Below are 25,442 nucleotides of genomic sequence, written 5' to 3' on the forward strand. Positions count from 1 at the left end.
AATAATATTTTATTCAATAAAATAAAATATTTCCCCATAGATATATATATAGAATTTTAATAAATAACTTACAAAATTGTATTAAACCTCTTAAGAATACATTAAGCTAAATCAGGTATTCACAGGTAAATCCAGGTAAATCCAAACCAGAAATCAGACTATAATTGCTATCAAAACACACTTCACACCTATTGTTCTATACCTAATTATCAAATGTGTGCAAAACGGGAACACACCATCATGACAAAGGGTTCACCTGTCATCAGCATTAGAGACTTGTGTGATTTGTTCTACCTGGGCCATACATGTACATGTATTGAATGAAAACAATTCATAGAACCACAAGCACATTGTAAATCTATGTAAGGTCTTCTATGTATGTTGCATCCCTAATTCCTTATATAATTTGCTGTTTTATAACAAGACTTTGTTTCATTGGTACTAAAACTTAATACAAATAAGAAAAAACCCAAAAGCAGTTGTGATATTTATTGTTTTCTATTACTCATTAGTAATCATTTTTATGTGAAATTTTATATTAATTATCCATTCCTTGTTCCCCAAAACCATATCTTAAAAATTTTATGTATTGCAAATAGCATTTAAATTCTAACTTGTTATACTTGACAAAAACTAGAGGTACTGTCAGCAATGAGCTCACTAAATGATACCCCCGCCTCCTATATGATTATAATGGAAAAGGCCATGTTTTGCTGTGGCCGGGAAACCCAAAAATATGTGTTGCATCAAAAAGTAAAATAGGAGATGCACAATGGCAATATGTAATAAAGATTCTGTGAAGGTTTCATTAAATTTCACTCAGTGGTATGAGGAGTGGCGGATAAGAGATGAATACCCCTAAGTGTAACAGACAGACAGCTAGACGGACAGACAGGCGGACATACCGATTACAATATACCCTCCCACTTTTCAAGCGGGGGGTATGATGTTAAAATGTTCATATTGCTATTGACGTCACTTATTCGCATGTCTCCGAAAGGGAGACATATTGTTTATTCTTGTTCCTTGGTTTCAATACTACAATCCATCAAAATATTTTTCGTCCCCCCCCCCCTTTAAAACAGATTATGCTTCAACTATGTGTCATTAAAGTTCTGCACATGAGAACTTGCAATCATGCTTCCGCCTATCAGTACTCTCAGTACTTAGATTTTTTAAATATTTGATTGCATTTTCTGAATGATTGGCCAGGTACTAGGGCCATTATATTTAACATTTCTTTTCCTTGTGACAAAACCTTTCTGTGAGTTTCAACATTTTTGAAATCTTGCCTAGGAGTTGTAACTACAATTTTACAAAACGTTAACTTTGGCCTTGGGCTGCCGTGCAGGGCCATTAGCATGTTACCGTTTCTTTCCTAAAAGCAATGGGTTCAACAGAAGAATACAAGTGACTACAGATGGATAAAAAAACTGCTTGATTATTACATAAAAGTATGGTGTTCAGTTATTAGCTGTTGTAAAGAGATAAGAAATGATAAGATACAACATTGTAAGGTAACTGTACTGATCAATATGTGCCATGTAAAGGTAACTCTCTCTCTCTCTCTGCATATGTGAGCTTCTTTACTTCCTTCAATGATCTTGTTTGCTTGTTATAATTACCAGGTTGCTGTTCAGTTTTGTTGGTTTGCTGTACAATGTCTGTCGTGTCCATTCCCGCCACCCTGTCTTTGCGATGCCAAGTCACCGACCGTGTACTGTAGAAGCCTAAATATGACGTCACTTCCGAAAATTAACCCAGCTAATGGATCATGGACAGTATTCTTAAATAACAACAGATTAGGACATTTACCTTCAAATGCTTTTAATGGAATAAAGGTTCATATGCTTGTGCTAGACAATAACGAAATTAAAAAGGTAGATGACCATGCGTTCAATGGAAGTGAAGACTCTTTGGTATTTTTAGATTTAGTTGGAAATAATTTATCATCATTACCATCAGCAATTGCAAGGCTTCAAAATATCATGTCGCTGTCAGTTTCCAAAAACCCAATGACGGATCTAGATCAAAATGTGATTGCAAACATTTCAAATTCCTTACTATTTTTAGATTTTGGATCAAGTGAAATGTTACAATTTCCACAGAGTTTGAAGCTTCTCAAATCTTTGGCTTCGATTGATTTATCAGATGTGACATTCACCAGTCTTCCTGACGATGTATTTCAACCTTTTGTGAATTCTTTAAATGCACTTGGTCTTCATAACACAAGCTTAACAAGGTTTCCATCTTCTATCAACCTGTTAAATAATCTTCAAAATCTCAAACTGGAAAGGAATCGTAATTTGACAGCTGAAGCAATAACGAAATCGGTCCCTAATGGTCTTCCGGGTTTGATAGACGTCACATTCCAAAACAATGGACTGAATACTTTGCCAAACATTTTCTTGAAAGCAAGTCATTTATACATCATTACTATTTCAGATGAGCCAATTTCATCGTTAGGCGATGATATTTTTATGCCAAATTTTAGTTCAAACTTTCAAGTGATGCGGATGAATAATACCCAATTAACCCGTGTTCCATCGTGTTTGTCATCAGTGGAAAGCATAAAAAGACTAGAAATAACGTACAGTAATATTTCATCAATCCAAGAGGATGATTTTGTTAAAATGAAGAACCTAAACATTTTAGTCTTATCGGGAAACCCAATAACTAATGTCTCTGACAAAGCCTTTCTAAGAAATGATGCTTTAAGTTACTTAATATTTGAGCAAACTAAGTTGCAGTACATACCGCCTGCTATTCAAAATTTAAAATCGCCCCAGGTTCTGAATTTATCTGGGTGCCATATTCAATGCACTTGTGAAAACCTTGGTTGGATGAAGCAATGGAAAAGAAGACCAAGTTATTTTCAGATTGTTGGAGAATGTTATAATCTCAGAATGAACCTGATGACCTTTATTAAAGAAAAGATTCCAAATTGTCCGAATTTGTGAGGATATCCTTAAAAAGTACTTTTGCAATTTTAGACACTTATTTTTAAAGGATTTTAATTCAAAAAGAAGCTGAGAACAGTATTGCTATAACAGATTTTTTTGAGATCGATAATTGTTATGTTCGCCTTTTACAATACTGAAATAGCTTATAATCTTTAGGTGAAAAATTTAAAGCTTGTTACAAATTACGAGGACATTATATTAAAATCCTAAAGAAAAATAGAATATATTTTGATGTTAGACTCAGGATGAAACAAATATTTTAATATAATACATGTAGTTATAACTTCTGTTTTCATATATTTAATTTTAAAAAAAATGTTGAACCTGTTAAGCATTCGGGCTGGGGAAAAATACAAGGAAAAAATTCTTGTTTAAAGTTTGTTATAAGTCTAAGACAGCAGCAAAGGTTATATAATATGATTGATTTTATAAAATGTAATGTTTGTATTCTATAGTTCTTAACATACATTTTGTAAATATACCCTGTTCAACCACATTGTATTTAACTTGGAAACAAAGTTTTCCATGAATTACACTTTTGTCGTATTAACATTGATGATATTAGTTTTTTAGAGCTGCATTGTTATTTTTTTTTATTTTGTAGATTTATTGTGCAAAACCTAATTTGGTTTTGATAAATATTCTCAACGTTCAATTTTAAGTGTTTATCTTCTTGTAGTACATGAAATATTCAAGTGTTTCAAAAGTAATGGAGGAACAAATAAATCATTTGTTGTATGAAAATGAGCATTACACATGTATATCATTTATATTCAAAAGAACAAAAGGTGACTCCATCACCTAGTACATATCATTATAATATTATTATTAGTTTTTTTTCTTTTGTAATATGCATTTTAAAAATAGGACATGATTCGTATGTAAACCTGAAGGTTTCTATCTATGATGAGGAACTCAAAATTAGAAATTTATAATTAACACAATCACAAATGAAAAAAAGGATAATCACAAAATCAATCCCGTGAGATTAAATTAAACAGAAAAAATCTGCTCTTTGTCTACATGTGATTCATTGCAGGAAAACAATGGTAAAGAGACAATATACTTGTTTATATTACGCGGTACATCCTATTTGATATAATCTTATTGTTTCTGATCAGGAAACTAACAGCGGTGATCATGCATCCTCCAACGATTGACCGATAAAACAGTCGGTCATACCACATAAGAAGAAAATGTCATTCTCTTCACGCTGGAGTAAGTATAAATACCACTGAACAGAGAACACGGTAACATTTAAATATGTGTCACTCAGTATTTTTAATGACTCAATCGATTATGTGATTCCTTGTCTATTTCTATGATTACAATGAATATTCGTAATCCTTTTCTTCATTTCTGTGTTAGACCGTGAAATGCTTAATGAAGTTTGAGTGGGATTACAATTTATTTAAATAGTAACTCCTTAAGGTCATATTTTCTGTACAGATTTCCTTTTAGTGACAGCTAGTATATAGTGCTAGTATCTAGTTTTCTTCTCAGAATAAGCACCGGAAATTTATACCTCCGTATCTAAGTGTAGGGCGGTCCTAAACAGTTCTTCGACCCTGGACCTTCTATCGTCATGTTTCTCACTAGTATAAAAACATTCTACCGATCAAGTCTGGGAAACTTAATGTATATATAGTTACATAACTGGCGAATGTTTTTAAATGTGAACGTGCCTGAGTAGACGTTAATTGACGCGAGAGGTAAGATTTTGTGTTAATGATTAATTTTTTTCAATTAAAACATGATGTGCTTATTTCCTACACATTCTAAACTCATATATATGCTGATTTTTAACTCGTGTTAATTTTTATTTACTATTATCTTACTCTTGCATTATATTTGTCTCTGCTTAATGAATTAAGCAATGTGATTGATTTAAGTATTTTCAAAGAAAAATATGATATTTTGATAACATTAAATAAAACTTTTGATCATGTGAATATTTCTGACTTTGCTCTCTGATTCATAGATTAAGACCTATACATAATTCTATATGTATATATTTTATTCACTTAAACTAATATAAGGTCGGAAACACTTTTCAAATTGTTTTATAAGTACATGAAGTATCTACGTACAAATTTAAGTAGAGTGTTAAACAGACTTCCTAAGATATAAAAAAAAAGCTTATTATAATTTTTTGCCTAATATTAATTTTCGTTATATAACGCATTGCTTTGCTGTTTGAAGTTTAAACTAATCCACAAATAGCATTTTGTTTCTTCAAAAAAGTTTTGGCCTGAATATGCCTAATTTAATGTTTGATTAATTGAATAAGTTAAAAAGAATCTTGGAGAAAACACAAAAGCAAATTGAAATAAATGTTTATTTCTAGGGCCACCACGAGAAATAAATGAATATACACTGCTGTACACAAGAGCGTGAAATTAAATTAGCAGTTTCGAAAATATTTGGGGAATAAAATATCTTCGCTTATCTCTATCGAACAGTGAGAGAATTTGAGCTATACCTGAAAAATATGTATATAATCTGATGAAATGTCAAACAACAGAGACGGTTATCAAGAAAGGGGAAAGTAACATGAAATATTTAATCTTTTTCTGCTCTCATAGGATTCGCTTTAGATGTGCTAAGAGCTAATTGAAATATTAATGAAAATTGATCAAAATTTCAGTTTCCCAATCACATTCCATTGTATTAAAAATCAATCCAAATAGTAAAATATTTCATTCCTTTATCTAATAGGGTTTCAATCTAATATTTTTTCTTATTGCAGTGTTCTATAACCTATGTAAATACTACCTAAACATATATATGAAACAACTGTTAAATATTAGAATACACACAGTAATTCAATTTGTTTTTAATATTAAACAAGACGAATGTTCCGTTATGGACTTCATGTATGTCACATGCATTGGAAACTAGCATAATCTGGAGATAGCATAAAACATAAAACTTAACAAAACATGGGAACATTTTTGTTTAAAGCCTAGGTGCAAGTTAATACATTTCTACTTTTCTTGTCACTTTTTAATGAAGAAGAGATTTGTCAACGCTTTGACTCTTAAAAATGTGCTTAATTCTAGAACGTGTTTGTTCATCTTGACCATCAAGTGACCATGTAGATAAACTGAGTATTTTATTACTTTAACCCAGCAATCAAAACAACTCTTCTTAGCAAATCTTACTTTTAAATTAAGGATGTGGGTGTTTCCTTAATTATCGAATAAATAGCTATTTGGATGTTCAATGAAAGATTCTTGAGTACACTAAATATAAACGCCCAGTTTGTACGTTTCTTTACATGCACGTAGATTGCGTTTACATATAGTGGATTCCGGATATATTTAATTCATAAAGGGTACACTGAAACTTAAAGTTTAGTTGTAAAGAAGACTTTTAAAATATTTAATTTGTTAGTCAAAGGATTAGAAAAAAATAAGAGGCTCAGAAAATATAATTTCCAGATGGTATGTGATGAAAACGTGACATTTAAATCTTAATTATTTGTTTACTTAACACGAGCGCCCTTGTGTTACAGTATTTTGCACAGCTTTTTGCGTAAATCAACTTTGATTTCGATTGTTATAAAAATATTTCTCAACAATTTAAATAGCTCTACTGATATTTCGAACATTTTGATCAGTTTTGGTAACACAAAATTCGTCTTTGGATTAAGAGTACGCATGTATATATTTTTCTGCGAAAGAATTTTTTCCAGATAATGGATAATCTTTATGAATGAAAATGATACAAATAATATGAGTATCTAAAATGTGAAATGTGTACATTTATCAGAGAAATCGTGATTTCAAAACGATTGCCAGTTTAAAAAAAGATATTAAATATGATTAGAATTGTTGAATGAACAACAAAAACTATGATGCATGTATAAGTAAGCAATAAATCAAGGAACATGTACCTAAGAAAATTCGTAAGACATTTAAATTATCGTGATTTTTAGTTTTAGTTTAAGTACTTGTAATTTACAGACAGTTTATCACTTTTCAGCGGTTTCAAAAGCCACAACATAAAAACTTCTTGGAAAGCGGAAGTTTTCCACTTTGCAGACGGCAGTCGAGATGCAGACAAACTCACGTGATAAGAGTGACAGCTGTTCAACTTGTCCCAAGTGGCTCCACATCAAAGAATTCGGATTAAGCCACAAAAATCCCAAACGTTTTGTTACACTAGAGGTAAGTGGAGCCATTGGTCACTGAAAAAGTAGATTGGACTCACTTCAAGGGCTAGACGAATTTCAAATGTGAAACTATCAGATTAAATTGAATGTTGTATGCAAGGAAAATTTCGTCTCTGTTTTATTTTCGACATTTTGCTTCGTTGTTTGCAATTAGGTGAATTTTAAGCAGGGTTTATTTATAGAAGACTTCCTTATCCTGTAGTATAACTGTGTTTTGGCGAAACAGGACAAAACGATTTGCAATTTTGAAAGGGAAAACTTATATATGGCGAAAATGACCATTAATGTAGCAGAGTAGTTCTCGATTAATATGTCTTCCTTTGCAATCGATTTGATTTATTAGAGTACTTGTAAAGGTCCAGGAAAAGAATTTGACAATTATTTAAAATTGTGAAGATATATTAACCTTGATTTAATAAGATACAGTTGTACAATGTGAACAAAATGAATAGGTTTTCTCAAGTTTTCTTGTATATATACTACTTAATTATATCTTTTATGAAAGTGTAAAAGAAAACTAAACATGTGGCTCAGATGACACATGTGCATCGTAAAAGATACATAAAAGTCATTTTTAACGACAAATATTAATTAGTTATGGAAAGCAGAAAATATATCGTATGCAATGACACACAAATATACTATAGTAAGTAAAAATGCCTTGTCACGACTTTAAACTAGACTGGATGCAGTGCCCTAGGTTAACTTTCTGGGAGACTTATTATTGTACATAGAGCTCAGATTGATTATTAACTTAACTTGTTATCCTTTTCCAGTCAGGACTATGTTATGTAACTGTTTAAAAACACAAGCAAAATTATTACTTAACATTTTCAGATTGGAAGACCAATATTTTATCTGCCTTGGACCATTTTCTGGACAGTGTATCACGGGGTTTGGATTATTCTGGAAGCTTATTGGTGGTCTCTGAAAAGCCATCGCGCCCCAATGGAATGGCTTCTGAAGCTGACTAACCTCGGATACGTTGCTTTGTCAGCAGTTGCGATTGTAGAATGCATGATTGCTGTATATACTTACTGTTTCTTAACAGAAAAGGAGCGAGGTATATCTTGATAAAAACAGACATAAGTTTCTTATCAACATCGCTTTAAAACGAAAAATGGCAGCAATATCACAAAAAACTTATAAATCTTTCTTTTATAGAAATACAGACGAATTTGCCTTGGTATAGTAGATTATCATGGATTCTTCACAATATCTCCCATCCAACAGCGCTTTTAATTGCTTTATCTTACTGGACGATGATTTTTCCTCGTAAGTATAATAAAAGCGATCTCAATTTCTGTATCATTTTCTTGCACTGGTTATGTTTACGCGTACATTTTTTTTCTCAATGGAACTATAAATCTAAGAGATCTACTTGTCATTATTCTGTTACATGTATTGTCATGTAATTGTCGTGCAATTGGCGACGTATTGTCAGTTAACAATGGTTACTTCCATTTTTATGCCAATGCAATATATCCCATTGAGCTTGAGAAAAAAAGATACTACAGAGTCTGACACATCTGTTTCATATTTGGAAATTTTACTTGAAAAAGACGTTAATGTTAATCTAACAAGTTAACAACTAAACTTTATGATAAATATGTTGACTTTAACTTTTCAATTGTAAACTTCCCTTAATCATGCAGCAATATACTTGCATACGGGGTTTATATCTCTCAGTTGTTCGACTTTTGGGATCGAATACTGTTCGTTATCACCGCATATTTCACGTAGAAACGTGTTGTGTTTCACAGGGAATTTTGTTTTTAATTTGAAATTTTATTGCAATAAACTTTGTCTGCAAAATATGTCCGACTTTTCAGATGGAATAGTTTTTTCTAACAGCTGTTCAAGATGTTACAGAGATAGTCTGATTATATTTAAGAAAAACTTTATTTTTACAGATCATACAGTTAAAGCGTGGACCATTAACAAACATGCAATCAACCTCTTGTACACATTTTTACTTCTCATCATGACCCCAAAACCAGTCAAATTTCAACACGTGTACATTCCAATGATCTTCAGTTTTGTCTATCTTTTATTCACATGGATATATTTCTTGGTGACTGACGAAATAATATATTCATTTCTACAGTGGGATAAGCCAGGGAAAGCCATTAAGTTAACTATTCTTTATGTCTTCGTCTGCACACCTCTTGCTCATTTTGCAATTTGTGGAATTTATAAACTTAAACAATTTGTAAAGGAAAAGTGTAGACCAACAAAATGTAAAACTGTTGAAAATTGTGAGAAAAAACACGAAGATTCAAAAGAGGAAATGCTGAGTAATACCAATAACAGTGGAGTAGAAAATGTATAATACGGACAGACGAGCTCCAGTGAAATACTCACAGTAAAGGTTGTGTCAATAACAGTAATAATCACAAATATTGTTTTTGTCTTTTTTACTGAATACTCTAACTGAATGTATATTATATATTAGTGCAATAATTTGAGTTCAATTTTTATGCAAAAGAATTTTTGTGAAATATTTATTTTTATAATGTTGTTAGTGTGTATATCTTATCTACATATACAATCATGTAATTATCTGTTTTTATTGATAGAGAAAGTTTATTACGGGGAAACAAGTTTAGATAAACAAAAACATAATTATATACTGTACTATAATAGGTTGTTTGAATTTGGATCGAGGCCCTTAAAATAATAATACGTCAATATATCAGAAATCCGAGCTTACATGATTTCTGAATGTACATTTAAAAATTCTGTTGGAATCTCCATGGGTACTACTTTTGAACTATTATAAGCAAACATTTTTTGTATTCATATGAGGCTTTCTTCCAAAAACTTCTACTTGAAAAGAAGAAGTTTTTGCTGTGACATTCAATTCAAGATTTGTATATAAACTAATTTATCAATTTCATCCCTAGATTGACTTGAGATATTACAATAGACTTATAATAAAAGATAATACAGTGTCTTCCACATCTCTTTTTATGCCAGCTAGTAGGCCTGTATGGATATTTCACAAAAAAAGACACCAATGGTAACCTGACGGCAGAGCTTTACGTAAGACGTTATGATATTATTTTTTTTATCTCCGGCTTCATCCATTTATGTAGCAATATTGATATATCATTACATGTGCTACCTTGTATATGGAAAAATGCTTCCCGGTTGAATCGATACACTATACTGCTATAGCATGCTCTTCGTACGAAAAATTTCTAAAATTAGGGGAAAAAATTGATGAAACAAATTATCAACAGTCTTATTTAAAGGAATTATTCTCAAATTCTATAGTTCATAAAATGACTTTGTCGGCAAATACAATCTATCATTGAGATTAATATTAACAGACATTTTTCATGCAATTTGTAAATTTTTTTTACACTGAATTGTCTATGAATTTTTCGACCTGCCCGATCATGACATCGAGCACAGCCAGGTATGACAGGTAAAATGAAAATGTTTTACTCCTCTATGGCTTCTGATCCCAACTCTTGTGTTTTAGGCGTCTGTCTTTGTTTACCTCTCTGTGTTGTTATGGATTTTTGAGCTTGATTACTATTTGTTATTTTCATATTTCATTCAATACCGTATAAATGGTATTTTAGCGAGACATAAAATTAGCGATTTATTCCTGAAATTGGTTTATATTTCTAGTGAGAAGTAATTAAAGCGATTTTGTATCGTCTATAGAAATAGTCATCACAACCGATATAAAATAATTTGTAAGCGATATTCAAAATGTCAAAAATCGCCAGTAAATTATGAATAAAATCTGTTTATGTATCCATACCAGTGGAAACATTTAGACAAAAATAACTACATTCCGAATGAAGCAAATTGGTATTGAGATTTTCATCTTGTTTTTAAATATAGAAATCCTCAATCAACTGCGAGAAAAAAATGACAACTGGAATGCCGAAAATTTAACTGGATTAGAGACCATTGATCTTGATATTCCTAAGAGACACACATGCAGGAGATGAATCTTAACCATGCCTAGCATATTTTGATTTTCGTTTTAACCTTAAAATTCCAATTTCAAATTCAGAAGCTAATTTTAATCCTTGCTGTTCATGTCAAAAGAACTTTAAGAACTAGAAAATTGTTTGCGAAACAATGATTAATTTTTTTTATTGATATTACCTGTCCCTTGTTTGCACTATCCAAGACCCATATGTTAAGTGACGTCATAGGAAAGGGTTTTTAAGAGAAAAAAGATAGATAACATTGAAATCTTTTAGTAAAGCCAATGATAATAATGAAAAGATAGATAACATTGAAATCTTTTAGTAAAGCCAATGATAATAATGATAATAGTGGTCATATGGTTTTGTTGGGGAATGATACACCCTATCTTTTCGATACGCCTAAGGACGAAAAAGAAGGAGGTATGAAATTGATAATAAATTCTTAAAGAGCTTCATTAAAATAACTACAAACACCTTTTCATGCATGTCAACCGGATATTTACATTTCTTCCACACCTTATATTGATTTTTATGTTAGATATTTGCTTTTTAAGTCATATTCCATTTAAAAACTGCACCAACGCCCTTTGCATTATATCACTATCTATGCAGTACACGTTAGGAGAAAGAGATAAAACAAAAGTATTAATCTATAACAGTGTATTATATTCATAGGTATATATAAATAGCAAAATCTAGACGCAGGTAAATTCAGTACTAATGCAAATTCACAAACAATGAAGGGGTGGTCGTTATATGATTGATCAATTTAATAAATATAAAATCAAACTAAAAAAAAATAATTTCCTTTTATGGCGTAATCTTTTATGTTTAGATTAAATTTGAAGACGTTTAAAATTCAATTTAAAATTAAAAATCCTGGGAATAAATCAGTGTTACACTAGAGTAAACTTGCACTTAAGGAACTTATTTCCTTCTTTAAAATTCAACCTTTTTAAGCATTACCTAACCACAAGAGTTAAAGTTAGATCTAAAAGTCTGCACTTACGATCATTGCTAATGGAGTTGGGAAACTATTTTTGTAAAGACATAACGTAGTAACAAAAATACTTCTAAAGTTATGAAAAAAAATGAAATTAAGTAACATTTACATAGCATATCTCAAATGTGGGTAAGAATTTGATTAGGGAGCTTATATCCGTACGATGGATAGAGTGTTTACTACTATGCATAGAGTACTGGGTTAAGATACAGAATAAAAAATACACCATCGCATGACAAGGGTTTTGTATCCATTTTATTGTCACAAAACCCTTTGCTTGAGACGATGAAAGAATTAATACTTTTTTCCAATGTATTAGCTTTGATAAGGTTCAATAAATACATGTGTATATATTATATTGATGAAAAAATGACGCTTTTTCCTAAATATCCATGTCTGTAATGTTTTCAAAACACCTGACAGAAATAACGGTATAATCAGAGAACTTTTCATTAAGAACTCATCAATATTGAGGTAGATGTCGGCATAATACATGTATCATAAATTTACATTTTACGAATGAAATGTATTTAAAGATATTATCATTATGTATATTTACAGGTAGAGTATCTTAAATATTTTGAAATATATTCTGTAGTTACATTTTCTACCGAATGAATCATAGGTCGATACATTATTTTCCTGCTTAAATCTCATGTAAGATTACTAGTACGAGCTCGTATATCATATTCTATTTATTGATAGTTAAATAGTTTTGTGTTTGTTGACGTTATGACTACTTTATTCATTGCGCAATTTCTCATCCTATGTATTACACGTTTTTGGTGGGTTTTTTGGGGAGAGAGGGGGGATGTAGTCCAGCTTGCTGCGCGGAATATCATTCCTTAATAAATCCGTCATATTACAGATATCTCTTTTTTGTTACCGCGACACAGACATCATTGATATTATGAACTGATGACCGGTACATGTATTATTTAAAAATAAACTGTTTTGTCTGTTCTCATTATTCCCACTTGATTTAATTTGGACGAAAGGAGTGTTTTAATGACTCCAATATTATGGCTTTTAAAATCCTTTTTGCATTGTCAGGAATGGGATTCGATCATGAATAATTATTCCAGTTTGTGATTAAGTTGGATGTAATTCAAAATTAAGGTGTTTTTTGGATTTAAAAAAAAAATTCATTTCATTAAATAAACTTGTATATAAAATGATGTGCTTCAAACATAAGAATTCTTCATAAAGTTCCTGAACAATGTCATTTTTGGTCCTAGATAACTTTGTTCTAAAAATGAAAAAGTTTGTTCTGGTTGTTTGAACATGAAAGTCCACGGATAGTGTTTTAATGTAAACTTTATAATTTTTGGAAAGAAAGTTTATAGATTAAAATAGTTTTTCCTTCATTATAAAAAGCAAGAATTACATAAAAACTAAACGTGTCTTAAATGAAAATGAAGGAGGTGACGAAACTGAAACCGGTTCATCTCATAAAAAATACAAACAATGAACTATTGTAAATAAGGCAGTTATAATACACAGATCCTGGGAAAGTCCAGAAATGGAATCAGCTGTCTAAGAGGAGTAAGCCTCCCCTATTTACCGATCACACCCGCTATGAGCCCTGTGTATTGATCAGGTAAATGGAAACTTTCGTTGTCAATTTCAAAACAAAAATAAAGATCACTAATAGGCATGACACATGACAATATGAAAGACGTAACACTAATTGTAACTTATAAAAATTTGAAAGGTATGAAAGTTTGAAATTTGATAAAAAAAAATTGCGAAAGAAGAGCAAACTGAATGGTTAAAAGGTCAAATATGTAAGTGTCTAAAAGGTCATATCTCAAGGAAGACATGTTTTGAGTATGACAGCCAAAGCCTCAACTACTCAATAGTAAGAGCAAGGATAAGGTTATTGACAAACAGACAGCCAAACGTACGGACAGGACAAAAACTATATACAAAATCTATTGAGTATCAGTTGGACCCAGTTATTAGCAGACCTATTTTGAAACAGAATTTGTTCAAAATCGTATACGCGAACAGGAGAAAACACTTGCTGTGGTCCATATACAATTCCACATTTAGATATATTCCTATGTCAATATGATATATCCTTGTAAGCTTAAAATAAAAGATACCACAGAGTCTGACACATTTATATTGTATTTCATATTTTGATACTTTATTTGAAAAAGACGTTAATGTTTATCTAAACACCAAGCTTTATGATAATCGTAATGACTTTTCAATCGTCAATTTCCGTTTCTTATGCAGCAATATACCAATTATCGCCTCTTTACACACTGACAAACAAGAACACTGAATCAAGTGGGTGTGACCGGATCATAAAAAGGATCGGCAGGGAATGCTCACTCCTCCATGGCACCTGATCCCACCTCTGATACTTTGGAGGTCTGTGTTTGCTCTGCTCCTGTTTTTTATTGTTTTATGGACTTTTCATCTTGAATACTGTTCGTTATCTCCATATGTTTTATTTGTAAGTCTTCCACTTATATATGTTTACATGCAAACATTTTTGCGATATTATCAAGCATGTTTTTATGGGTGTGCCTTCTGTAAATGCTTTTGGTTTGCGTCTCCTGTTTTGAAGCTCGTAGATTAATAGTATCTTTCCGTGTTTGAAGTACATGATTAATCAACGATAATTAGTTTATACATTATAAACACGTCCCAAGATTCTTTGGTAAAGATGCTGGTTCACAGTGCGGTCAATTTGTTTTATGAACGATTATTTAAAATGAAAAAAAAAAGCTGGTATTTGTCAGTCATTTAAATTTTTTTTATAATAGCTAGTGAATCATACAGAAATGTCCTCAGCGATAGATAATGCAGGAAAAAATTCCTTTTATGAAGCTAATGTTTTCAAAAATATTTTTATGTTAAGTAAATTAATGAGAAAAAATAAATATAAAATCATATAAAATGAAAAGCATGTATGAAAAGATTTTTTTTATAGAGATGTTATTTGTATTAATGATTTTGTAAAACAATTTCAAAAATGATCACATTCGTCCCCCATATATTGGGGTTATATCATGTATATGTGTATTTATCTGAAAAAATATAAGTTGACAGATAGAGTCAATAGATTGACTACTTTAATTTCATATTTAAACTGTCTTTTTATGAATCAGAAGACAAATGCTTAATAATGATATATAAATTCTATAAAGAGTTTATATATATTTATATGCATACAACTTCTTTACTAAAAACAATACATCACAAGATAGATATTTGTTTTTCCATATAATTCCTTCATATAAGGCACAATTCTGTATTTGCATGGTAAATATTCCGGTAATTTTTACGATTACTTGGCTTATTTCGTTATATGTGTAACTATTGTGTTTATTTAATGTCCGTAAGGTGCGTGTGATCACTTTATTATCTTTTATGCGTCAATAAAATAAGATTGTTAATATTTATTTTATTAACAGATGATTATCATTGACAATAGCAAAATAATAGTGTATACAATAACTGTATAAATGCGATGTTCTAAAATTGAAAAAAAAAAAAAAAAAAAACACTTGACCTAAAAAAAAAGATTTTTGTGAAGCTGAGGCCAAAATAAATTAATTTGGTGGATTATTTGTGAATCACTTTTTGGATAAAATTGAGGGTCAACGGGCGGGCATTCTTGATAAACAGTTATGGAATCTGTATAAGAATTAGCAGGTAAGAGAACACAATTCATTAACTTTGGGAGAATGAATAACCCATCATACAATGTACCGTGATAATATTTCTCGTTTTATTTTTGCCCCTTAGATATGTGTTACTCGTGCTTAAGTACAGGTAGGGTGTACCTTCATTGATTCATGGAAGAAAAATAATCCTCTCTCCAATGAGAAAAAAAAAATATTTTAAATTTTCCTGATTTTCTTTTATTTCGGTTTTCCTTATTTTGATTTTTTTTTTATTTTCCTTATACTTTATTTTGTCAAAATTAACGTGCATAGTAGAATAATTTATACACAAAGAGTTATTCATTTCATTAAGACCATTGTGCACACTGGCAGATAGAGGAAAACATTTCAAAACATGTGAAAATTCTATATCAAGAAAAAAAAAATGCTTAAGAATACTAGTATGACAAAATTAAGAAAGAATACAGGGTATTAATAATTTGTCATCGCTGTAGGAAGAATTATCACATATAACAGATCAGTTATTAACAGTGGTAAGTGCTCTCCTACGAAACAAAAATAGATGTTGTGATTTACGTATACCATTTAGTTCTTTTAGTTTCAGTTCTCGATTTCCAACTTTTTAGAACAAATATAGTTTACTTTTCTAGTCCTTTCGAATTTAAAAGTAAACAAAAAATATGTTAGTGAAATACTGATGCCCTCGTATGGTAGCTTTTGGCAAAGGTTAAAGTTTCTCAAATGCAAGTCAGACTTCAAGATCAAGAGATGAAAAAAATGTTGTTTCCCAAAGAAAGGAATTGCTTCAAAAACTATAACAGTGAAACAGGAAAGCATAAGCACCAACCGTTCTAAAACTATGGCCAAGATTTAAATTTTCAAAATGTTGGTAAAACTCCAAGTTCGAGATGACAGGGTCAAATCAATGGTATTAGTATGAAGTATTTAAAAAAAACCAGAAACAACTCTCGGATTTAAACCATGAACAAAAATACTGCAGTGTCGGACTCTGTGGTGTCATTTATTTCAAGCTTACTGGGAGAGATCGGATCGACATAAGATTGGAATAACCATTGACAATACGTCGTCGAATATCTAATTGTCAAGTTGATTATTTTCTTCTTTTCACGTTTAAAATTTTGAATGAATTATGCTTCATATGAATACAAAACTAGGTCTGCTAATAAAGGGGCGAAATGGGTACATTCAGAATTGCAATACATCGTTGGAAGACCTAGTCTTCAAAAACCACAATAATATCGTATATTTGGAAACTCAAGCATCTTTAGAGCACATGTACTTGTGTGTTCAATCAGATTGGTTGCCCAATGACCAATGACAAGGCACTTGTATGTAAATTTACAAATTTTCATTTTTTTTAATTGAAAAAGCAGCTGTCAATGATGTAAAAAAAGCCAGGGGCCCGTTTTACAAAAGAACTTACGACAAAGACCAAAAACTATAGATTATTGTAAAACTTTGCAAAATTAATAATTCCCTTTGAAATTGTTTGTGTAAAAATGTCTTACCACATTCCTTTTAAAAGTTGAAAAAAATAATTTTTGATATATTGTTAATTAAAAAGTTATATGAAAAATTAAATTTGGTCTTAAGTCATAAGTCCTTTTGTAAAACAGGCCCCTGAACTTTAATTATTTTAAAGACAGATGATACAAACAAAAATGGATGCCTGGATCGGTACTTATTTTTGGCCTAATTTCCTTGTAAATGATGCAAACAATAAATTTCTAAAATATAATTTAAAAAGTAATTGAAAACCTTCTGTGATGTTCAAAAGTCTGTCCTTCTGAAACCATCCTTATTAATTTATACAACTATTTTTTCACTTCAAATACCATTTATGTGGAACTTTGAATAAAAAATCAAAAACTACGCGGTGAAACTTATTCATTGCACTCATTGAATCATGACCAAAGTTGTTATTTTCAAGTTTTTGGACATAAGTTTGTTTGTATCATCTGTCCGTAATATGTGTTTATTTGTGTATATAAAGTGGAGAAATCTTGTTTTTATGTTGTTTATTTTGCTAAAATTTTGGGAATTCATTTTACAACGATATTTATTCAGTGCTCTAGTATATGTCTTGTAGAACTGGGATTTACATTTATTTAGTTTTTTTATCATACTGCTCTTCTGAGTAAAGTAGAGGCAATATTTAATTATCATTTAAATAACTGTTATCTTGCCTTGCACACCAAATTGAATGTATATTTGCGTGAAATTACCCCGAAGTAATCTGAAGGTGATTGTGATATACACTGTACGTTGAATTTGTATTACGAGGAATCTAGGTACAGTTTACACAATATTGATATAAATTTAACAGTATTTAATTTTTCAATTATTCAAAAAGACATTCTAATTTTGACGATACTAAACATGGACAAAAGACGAATCCATATTTATAAATACAATGTACTTCACTTCACAAAATCGTATAGATTTCAGCAACGTGCATTCAAGTTTTTTAAATACATGCAATGAAATATCTGGTTTTTAACCCTGAAAAAAACTTTATAGGTACATTTGTATCACATTTTGTTATAAAAATATTTTGAATTTCCTGATTTTGTTTTCCTGTACTGTTTAATTAATATATAATCTGCTGCAAATCATATAAATCACGTGAAAAGGTCATATATATGTATTTCGCTTTGTGTTTTCAGGAATATATTTGTGTAGCATCATTTTGATTAAAATATGAACAACTATGGACTTAAATTCAACGTAAAGTCTTATTTTCATAGCGTCATTATCTACACATTTTATTTCATTATCATAGTAACACTTTATGTTTTCCCCCGGCTTTGACCAAATATTTACTACAGTCTTTTATATAGCATTTAGAGCATAAAATTATTGTTAACTTAATACGCATATTTAAAGCATTTTTGAGTAGGAGTAGAACCCTAAATAAAACTTGGAGCTTGCCAATGTATTTCTGCATTTAAGTTTTTTTTATTCATCTTTTTTAAATACTTTTATCAGTTCAGCTTTAGGTATAAACATATACACACAGGGAAACTTGGTAGATATCCCGCCTTCCTGACAATGACATGGCATCTACATGTGAAATTTATGTAACAACTGATTTCATTTTATGGCTTTCTGATATATTTGTAATTTGGTATCGACAGGAAGGAAGCATATCAGGGAAAAAAGTACATTTCCTTGAAACCATTGAAAGATTTGAGATAAGATAAAAAAATTTGCTTGAGTTTTAAAAGTAGTAATGTAACTTAATTTTATATTTAAATGAAGATACAAAGTGAGGTGCATGTATTTGAAACTTCATGTAAATATGCAAAGGTTTTTAATGCTCATCGAAAAAAAAATTAAATTTGAATTCTGATGTCCAAATATTTAAAACCTATTGTGAATACTGTCCATCTGCTTGACTAGCTATTTATAGCTTGAATTACTTACTTTTCGCAGCATGATGTTGTTGATGATGTGTCATCCACCAATGGATAAAGGGGGATGTAAAATCAGTGTTCTTCCCGGAAAACAGGCGATTATAATACATTGAAAGCAAGAGATGACATGACAGACAAAAATGCTAGAATGACTTGCCGACAGCAGCTAAGGCTCAAAGAATTTGGACTTCAGCATCAGCAGCCAGACGATTTTGTTCGACTAGAGGTGTGAGTTTTTTCTAAAATTTCAGAATCTTCTGATAAAACTTTAATTATATGCAGCACAAGGAAATGCTAATATTTATCGTTAATTAATTGTATTTCAATATTTCTAAATGTCATGTTTTAACGATGGGTTGATATTTTTTCTTAATTTCCTTGTATATGATAAAAATAGCTAGAATATGTATTTCTATGAATTATTAAGTTATAGAATTGTACTTTTTTGGCACTCATGAAGTGTTATAAAACTGAAAGACTAAACAATTAAATCAGAATCTGAAAAAATCATTGATATATTACGTTCATTTTAGATATTCCAAATATTTTTTTAACACTTTTTGTAAACCTAACTTGTAGCAATTAATGCCAAGAAGCAGTTTCAGTTTTCTGATAATTAAATCATTGAATACAATGCATCTTATCGTATCTAAACTAATTACCCTGAACAAATAAAATCTAAACTTCAAACAATTAACAATCGTGAACAGATTGCCTCATATCAGTGTTTTATCTGAGACCCATCTGGATTTTTTTCAATTAGAACATCAATTTCACTTCCATCAAGTCTCGTGTTGTTCATATTAGAAAACACTAAATACTTTTCGAAGTCCCTGCTCCATTATAACTACTTAGACATGTAACTGATATCACCTTGCCCGTGTACATATTGTATATAAGTATTAGTTAAGTAGTTTCCTGTTTCAGTTGGTCATCGGAATCGATACTCTCTATCCCGGAAGTCCCTCCGTGTTTAGTGGGGACTGTTAAGTCATTAATCTCAAGAGTCCGAAGGTGGCCACTTAATGTAGTGCCCTCTACTGGAGAATTTTGAACTTTGACATGACTTTAATGATATATTATATATAAGAATATGTAACATTAATATATCATTGTATAATATAAAAATTAAGGATATAATGACAAATAATTAAATATTTTTTATTCTATCATATTTTCCTCTCCCAAAAATATAAAAGAGAGTTTTACATAAAGTATGTGGTCAGTTACTTTATTTGACGAACTGAATGGTCCTACTTATCCTGGATATACCAATTGTATATTATCAATATTTATTTGAAAATCCAACTGATAACTATACTATTAGATTTGTTTGATTGCTTTAACTTAAATTTCAGGAAAAATACATCGGTATATCGCGGTTTTTCAGGGTCACAGATAGTGAGCACAACCTAGCATGCCTAGGGTTAATATATTTTACATTTTTATTCATCTATTTATTTATTGGATTCTTCAAGCCAAAATTTCCAAATAATGAATAGTATCTCAAATAGACCAGTTTTCCTCAGATTCTGATATACTGTAAAATCACATATTTTTAAAAGGTCGAATTTTCGTGGTTTGAGGAAAATATATTTGTATTATTATAGTGTTATTTGTTTTCGTGGTTGAAGAATTGTTGAGTAGTACAATATGTGAAAAACTGCGTTTCATAGTGGACAAAAGTTACTGGATCTCCCCATACCCTGAAAACCATAAAAATTAAACCCCCGCAAAAATTTAAGATTTCGCAGTATGTATTGTCGATCATGAAACATCCAGTGAAAATATCAAGAAAAACACAAGGAATATGTCTCCAGAATTGATTTTAAAAAATTATATACATAGGACATCCAAATCAGGTTTTACTTCTTTACTGTTACTTTAAGCTTTAAAGCTAATCAGTATATTCATTTATATACAGTACAGAAGTGGATAATTTACAATTTATGGTCAAGACTTCCGTGTAAATTCCATTCTATTATTCATAATGCATCTTGGCTCTTCTGACAACTCTACATGTACTTCCCCCTGCCACCTCTTCTGAGTAGGATCCTGATGTTTTTCAGATCCAACTTCAATATATAACTTTCCATCGATATACAGTTTGTCATTAAGTAGGGAGGCCCTCCTTTGATCCTCCTTGGCCTTCTTATAGATCAATAGGTACATGCCCTTTCTCGGTTCTTGTATTTCTTTTGGTTGAGAGAGGTCTGTGTCTTTAAGTTTGTAGGCTTTTTTCAAGATGAGTTCCCGCTGGGGAAATCTAGTTTTGCTACAATAGGGCGTGGTTTTTCGTTTCTTTTCCTGCCAATTATGTGTGCCCTTTCTATTTGATTGTCATCCACTAGTTCTAAATTGGTATAACATATTGTCTTTAACAATGATTTCACAACTTTTTTGCTCCCCTGCTTGTGCCTCACCTATTCCTTAGTAGAATAGCAGATTTTCTTGAATTGATCTGCATTATAGGTCAAAGACATTATTTGTGAGTCTAATATTTTGCTTCATGGAATTTTCTAATGCCGTTTTCAACTCAGAAAGTTCATTGAGTGCTTTGGAGGTGCTCTTATCCTTAGTGTCGAGTGATTTTGAATTAAATTCTTGGCTTTTTTCTACCTCCAGTACACGAGGTTTTATAGGCTTTTATGTCATTTTCAAACTTGACAGGAAATTTCAGTCAACTCTAACTTTTCAAGTTTTTTTTTGGCTCATAATATCTAACCGAGTTAAAAGTTCTTGAACCCACTGTGGGGAAGCTTGGGGGGGGGGGGTCTATTGGAAATTCTGAAATTGTGACTAAATTTGTGATGTACTTTGCATTGCAACCTGCATAGGAATTGACTGCATGGGCTGTGATTTAAGGCATACAGGAAACATTACCTATGTGCTGGATATGATGCATTTGCTGATTCTCTAAATCGGCATTACTGTGCTGTATAAATTGATTGGCCGCCATCTTAAACCTGCACAGATTTCCGTCTTTGTTTCTCTTTCTTTAATGGTTTCTAGGGTGAAGGAGCCCTAAAATTCATAAGAACAAGTATTACTTACACAGTCAAACAGATACAACATCTCAATCCAAAAAAAAATCATTCTTCTAGGAGTGGAAGCACAATAAAATTCCTAATTCTTTGGAAGAAAAAAATGTCCACCCCTGTGTCACGTGATTTTTAAAAGAAAGAACAAAGAAATTATGAAATTTTTACGTGAATGTAAAAACACGTATTTATATTCCACTGGATACTTCTTCATGTCTTATTAAATTCATTAATCATGTAGATATGAATTTAAACATTGCAGTTTCATTTTCTACAGTGTCATAACTGTTATCCTTGCATCGCTACACAGAGCAATTTATTTTAATTTTATATTTAAATTATGAATTATTGAATTTTTTTTCTGAGCAGTTTACATATATTTTTTTGTTTTTCAGTTTGGGCCCCCGATCCTATATTTACCATGGGCCGGAGCGTGGGCCCTGTACCACTTTGTCTGGGTGTGTCTGGAGGGATATTGGTGGTCCCTAAAATCCCACTACGTCACACTTGACTGGTTCAGACAACTCAGCAATGTTGGATACACTGTCTTGACAGCTTTCACGCTGATTGATTTCTTCATAGCTTCATATACATACTGTCTCAGGCATCGAATTTCACCAGAAGGTATTTCATCAACTACAATTACTACAAACTTTCAAAGTATTTTTAGCATCTGCGATTACTAGTAGTTTCACATAAATGGAAAGATAGCATTAATCATGTTAATCTATGCTGAGTATAATCATTTTAAAATGAGATATTTTTATATGTTCGATGCACATATTCATGATAATTATAAGACTGATTATAGCATTTTAAAAAGTAAAATGTATGCTTGTTCACTTTGAAACTAAATAATATGCTACATTGTATATGCCAATACATCTACAATCACTTTAAAACTACATAAGGCTTTAAAATTTGTTCCAAAAAGTGTAACTTAAAAATTTGATATATTAAATTATTAAATCTACGTATTTCATAGTTACCTTTAGGCATAACTTTATTCCAGATTATAATGGAAACACTTTTAAGATCAAAATATTTGACTCTAATCGCAACAAATTATGTCATTGACGTTAAATTTTTCAGATGCTGAGTCAGATTCCATGCGGTGGTATCATAAACTGTCATGGGTGTTGTACAATATTTCTAACGTTACTGCTGTCATGGTAACCATAACATACTGGGCACTTCTTTCCAAAGGTATCGTACTAATATCGTTTTAATTATGGCATTTCTCTCAAAATGAACTTACTTTTGAAGTTGATATTTAAGGCTTAATTTTGTTAAATATATATACTAATTTAAATTATATGCTGTAAGATTTGATTTATTTTTGGAAAACCAATGGTTTATAAAAAAAACTTTTTAACTCTAAAATATTAATAAGGGTTTCAAACTTTTTTCAAATATTTCATAATAATTTTTTAAAATACTTTTTTCTTCCTAAAATGTAACTGGATTGAATCCTAGTCATTTCCTCTTTCCACAGAAAGTTACATATGTAAAATTATGCATACAAACATTTGACTTTAAGAATACTTCTTGGTAACAATCATCTTAGTTTGGTACTTATCAGTCTCTGTTTTTTTTTCTCAGCTGGATCATTCAAAGGCAGTACTATCAACAAACATGGAATAAACTTTCTTTATACAATAATTATCATCATCGTATCTAAAAAGCCAATAAAGCTGCAACATGTTTACATGCCAATGCTGTTCAGCCTGTGTTACATGATATTCACCGCCATCTACTTTGCTGTCACGGGAACCAAAGTATATCCAATATTAGACTGGAATAAGCCAGGGAATGCCATTATGTGGGTTGTTTTATATCTATTTATCTGCATATCGATTGCGTATGCTTTGCTGTTCGGATTATACAGGTTAAAATTATACTTTAAACAAAGACTTGCAAATTCACATGACCATTTGTCTCAGAATGGTGATACTACAAATAACCAGAGTGATGATTCTGAAAGGACTGGAGAGGCTTCAACGGCTCAGTTATTACCTGTTCCCAAAGATGATGTAGAAAACAACAATCTCGAAAACGTGTAATGTTAAAGGATTGTTTAAAGTTTTCATTTTTTTACACGTACTATAAATTCACATATTTTCATGGGGTTCAATTCTCGTGCTTAGAGGGGAAAACTTTCATATTGGTTTACTGATATTTCATTTTGTTTTTAAAGATGTAGTATTTGTGGAGGGCATCTACAGTGGGTCTCCTTATACCACGACTGCATCGAAAATTGACCCTCTGGAAAATTACGGATTTCAAAATTCATAGCTTTATGTCATGTTTATCTTGTTTTTGTTTTATTGTTTTATGTATTCATCTCTCAACTGGAGATTCACTTGTTCAATAAAATAATTCATCACGATCATAATTTTCACAAATGAATTGATCTATCCCTTGTTATACAAGTACAGGGGAATATCATGTACATATATAACTAATTTGTCGAGTTCAGTAGTGGATATTTCCGTTTGAGAGAAGTACGGTTATATGTGCCTAAATCATAGCCAGGAAAGCATAGCGTAATATTGCAGAATAATTTAAATTCTAAAATAGTAAACTAAAAAAAAAAAAGAAAAATAAAATTCTGATCTTTTTATACACCCATCTCCCTACTGATTCCAGGCTTCAATTTAAGGAATAGATTTAGATCATTTAGACAAGGCCAGTGTTTTGTTTCTGATGTTGTAAACGTTTGATTTGCACTTTAAAGTGTTACTTGTATTCCGTTCATGATATTGTAAAACGCGTGTATTCAGAACTATTGAAAAGAGGAAGCACCGATTGTAATCTAGCTGGGTGAAGTACCTCTCAATACAAGTGTTGTATGGATTTTCTTCATAATGTTGAAATATTTGCATCTCTGCAAGCTTCTATCGCCATCATTTTATTATTGATATCCTGATATATTGGTTTTGAAATTTAGAAAGAGGTCCTTTTAATCAAACCATTGAAAAAAATCTACTTCCGTAAATCTTAATTTTAAAAAAAGGACAATTATAATATAATTAACTGGATGTCATTTGATCAATTCCGTTACTGCAATTGAAAGTTTAATTTCACATCCCAAAACGCTTTAGCGAAACACGTTGTGATCTCGAGTGGTAAAAATTCTATTTTTAGCCGGGCTTATTGCTCAAAGAGCAATTGCCGGCTTATGTGATCCTGTTCAAGGCAGGATGTTAACCCCATAGTCG

At 31.0% G+C, this 25,442-nt stretch overlaps 3 protein-coding genes across 3 annotated transcripts; all 3 read left to right on the plus strand.

The window, feature by feature from the left end:
* The first annotated feature begins 1,593 nt into the window (after positions 1 to 1,593).
* LOC134244770 (leucine-rich repeat-containing protein let-4-like) lies at positions 1,594 to 2,964 on the plus strand. The gene has a single exon (XM_062727013.1). The coding sequence runs from the start codon at positions 1,599 to 1,601 to the stop codon at positions 2,958 to 2,960; it is 1,362 nt and encodes a 453-aa protein (XP_062582997.1). The 5' UTR covers positions 1,594 to 1,598; the 3' UTR covers positions 2,961 to 2,964.
* A 1,462-nt stretch (positions 2,965 to 4,426) lies between these two features.
* On the plus strand, positions 4,427 to 10,096 carry LOC134244772 (uncharacterized). The gene is made up of 5 exons (XM_062727014.1): positions 4,427 to 4,675; positions 6,951 to 7,135; positions 7,978 to 8,203; positions 8,305 to 8,415; positions 9,054 to 10,096. The coding sequence occupies exons 2-5, from the start codon at positions 7,022 to 7,024 to the stop codon at positions 9,470 to 9,472; spliced, it is 870 nt and encodes a 289-aa protein (XP_062582998.1). The 5' UTR covers positions 4,427 to 4,675; positions 6,951 to 7,021; the 3' UTR covers positions 9,473 to 10,096.
* A 9,091-nt stretch (positions 10,097 to 19,187) lies between these two features.
* LOC134244768 (protein rolling stone-like) lies at positions 19,188 to 24,551 on the plus strand. Its single transcript, XM_062727011.1, has 4 exons — positions 19,188 to 19,406; positions 22,617 to 22,845; positions 23,314 to 23,427; positions 23,824 to 24,551. The coding sequence occupies exons 1-4, from the start codon at positions 19,308 to 19,310 to the stop codon at positions 24,282 to 24,284; spliced, it is 903 nt and encodes a 300-aa protein (XP_062582995.1). The 5' UTR covers positions 19,188 to 19,307; the 3' UTR covers positions 24,285 to 24,551.
* Positions 24,552 to 25,442: the final 891 nt, after the last annotated feature.

This window comes from Saccostrea cucullata, unplaced genomic scaffold (assembly GCF_032062105.1).
Source record: "Saccostrea cucullata isolate Sc308-1 unplaced genomic scaffold, CSIRO_AGI_Scuc_v1 ctg2446, whole genome shotgun sequence".
Classification (NCBI taxonomy): domain Eukaryota; kingdom Metazoa; phylum Mollusca; class Bivalvia; order Ostreida; family Ostreidae; genus Saccostrea; species Saccostrea cuccullata.

What these genes read in the sequence shown, in the direction of transcription:
- LOC134244768 (XM_062727011.1), top strand. Translation starts at nt 19,308, where the DNA reads ATGACAGACAAAAATGCTAGAATGACTTGCCGACAGCAGCTAAGGCTC. An exon ending in ACGATTTTGTTCGACTAGAG is followed by an intron (nt 19,407 to 22,616) that starts GTGTGAGTTTTT and finishes TTTGTTTTTCAG; the next exon opens with TTTGGGCCCCCGATCCTATA. An exon ending in GCATCGAATTTCACCAGAAG is followed by an intron (nt 22,846 to 23,313) that starts GTATTTCATCAA and finishes TAAATTTTTCAG; the next exon opens with ATGCTGAGTCAGATTCCATG.
- LOC134244772 (XM_062727014.1), top strand. Translation starts at nt 7,022, where the DNA reads ATGCAGACAAACTCACGTGATAAGAGTGACAGCTGTTCAACTTGTCCC. An exon ending in AACGTTTTGTTACACTAGAG is followed by an intron (nt 7,136 to 7,977) that starts GTAAGTGGAGCC and finishes TAACATTTTCAG; the next exon opens with ATTGGAAGACCAATATTTTA. An exon ending in CTTAACAGAAAAGGAGCGAG is followed by an intron (nt 8,204 to 8,304) that starts GTATATCTTGAT and finishes TTTCTTTTATAG; the next exon opens with AAATACAGACGAATTTGCCT.
- LOC134244770 (XM_062727013.1), top strand. Translation starts at nt 1,599, where the DNA reads ATGATCTTGTTTGCTTGTTATAATTACCAGGTTGCTGTTCAGTTTTGT.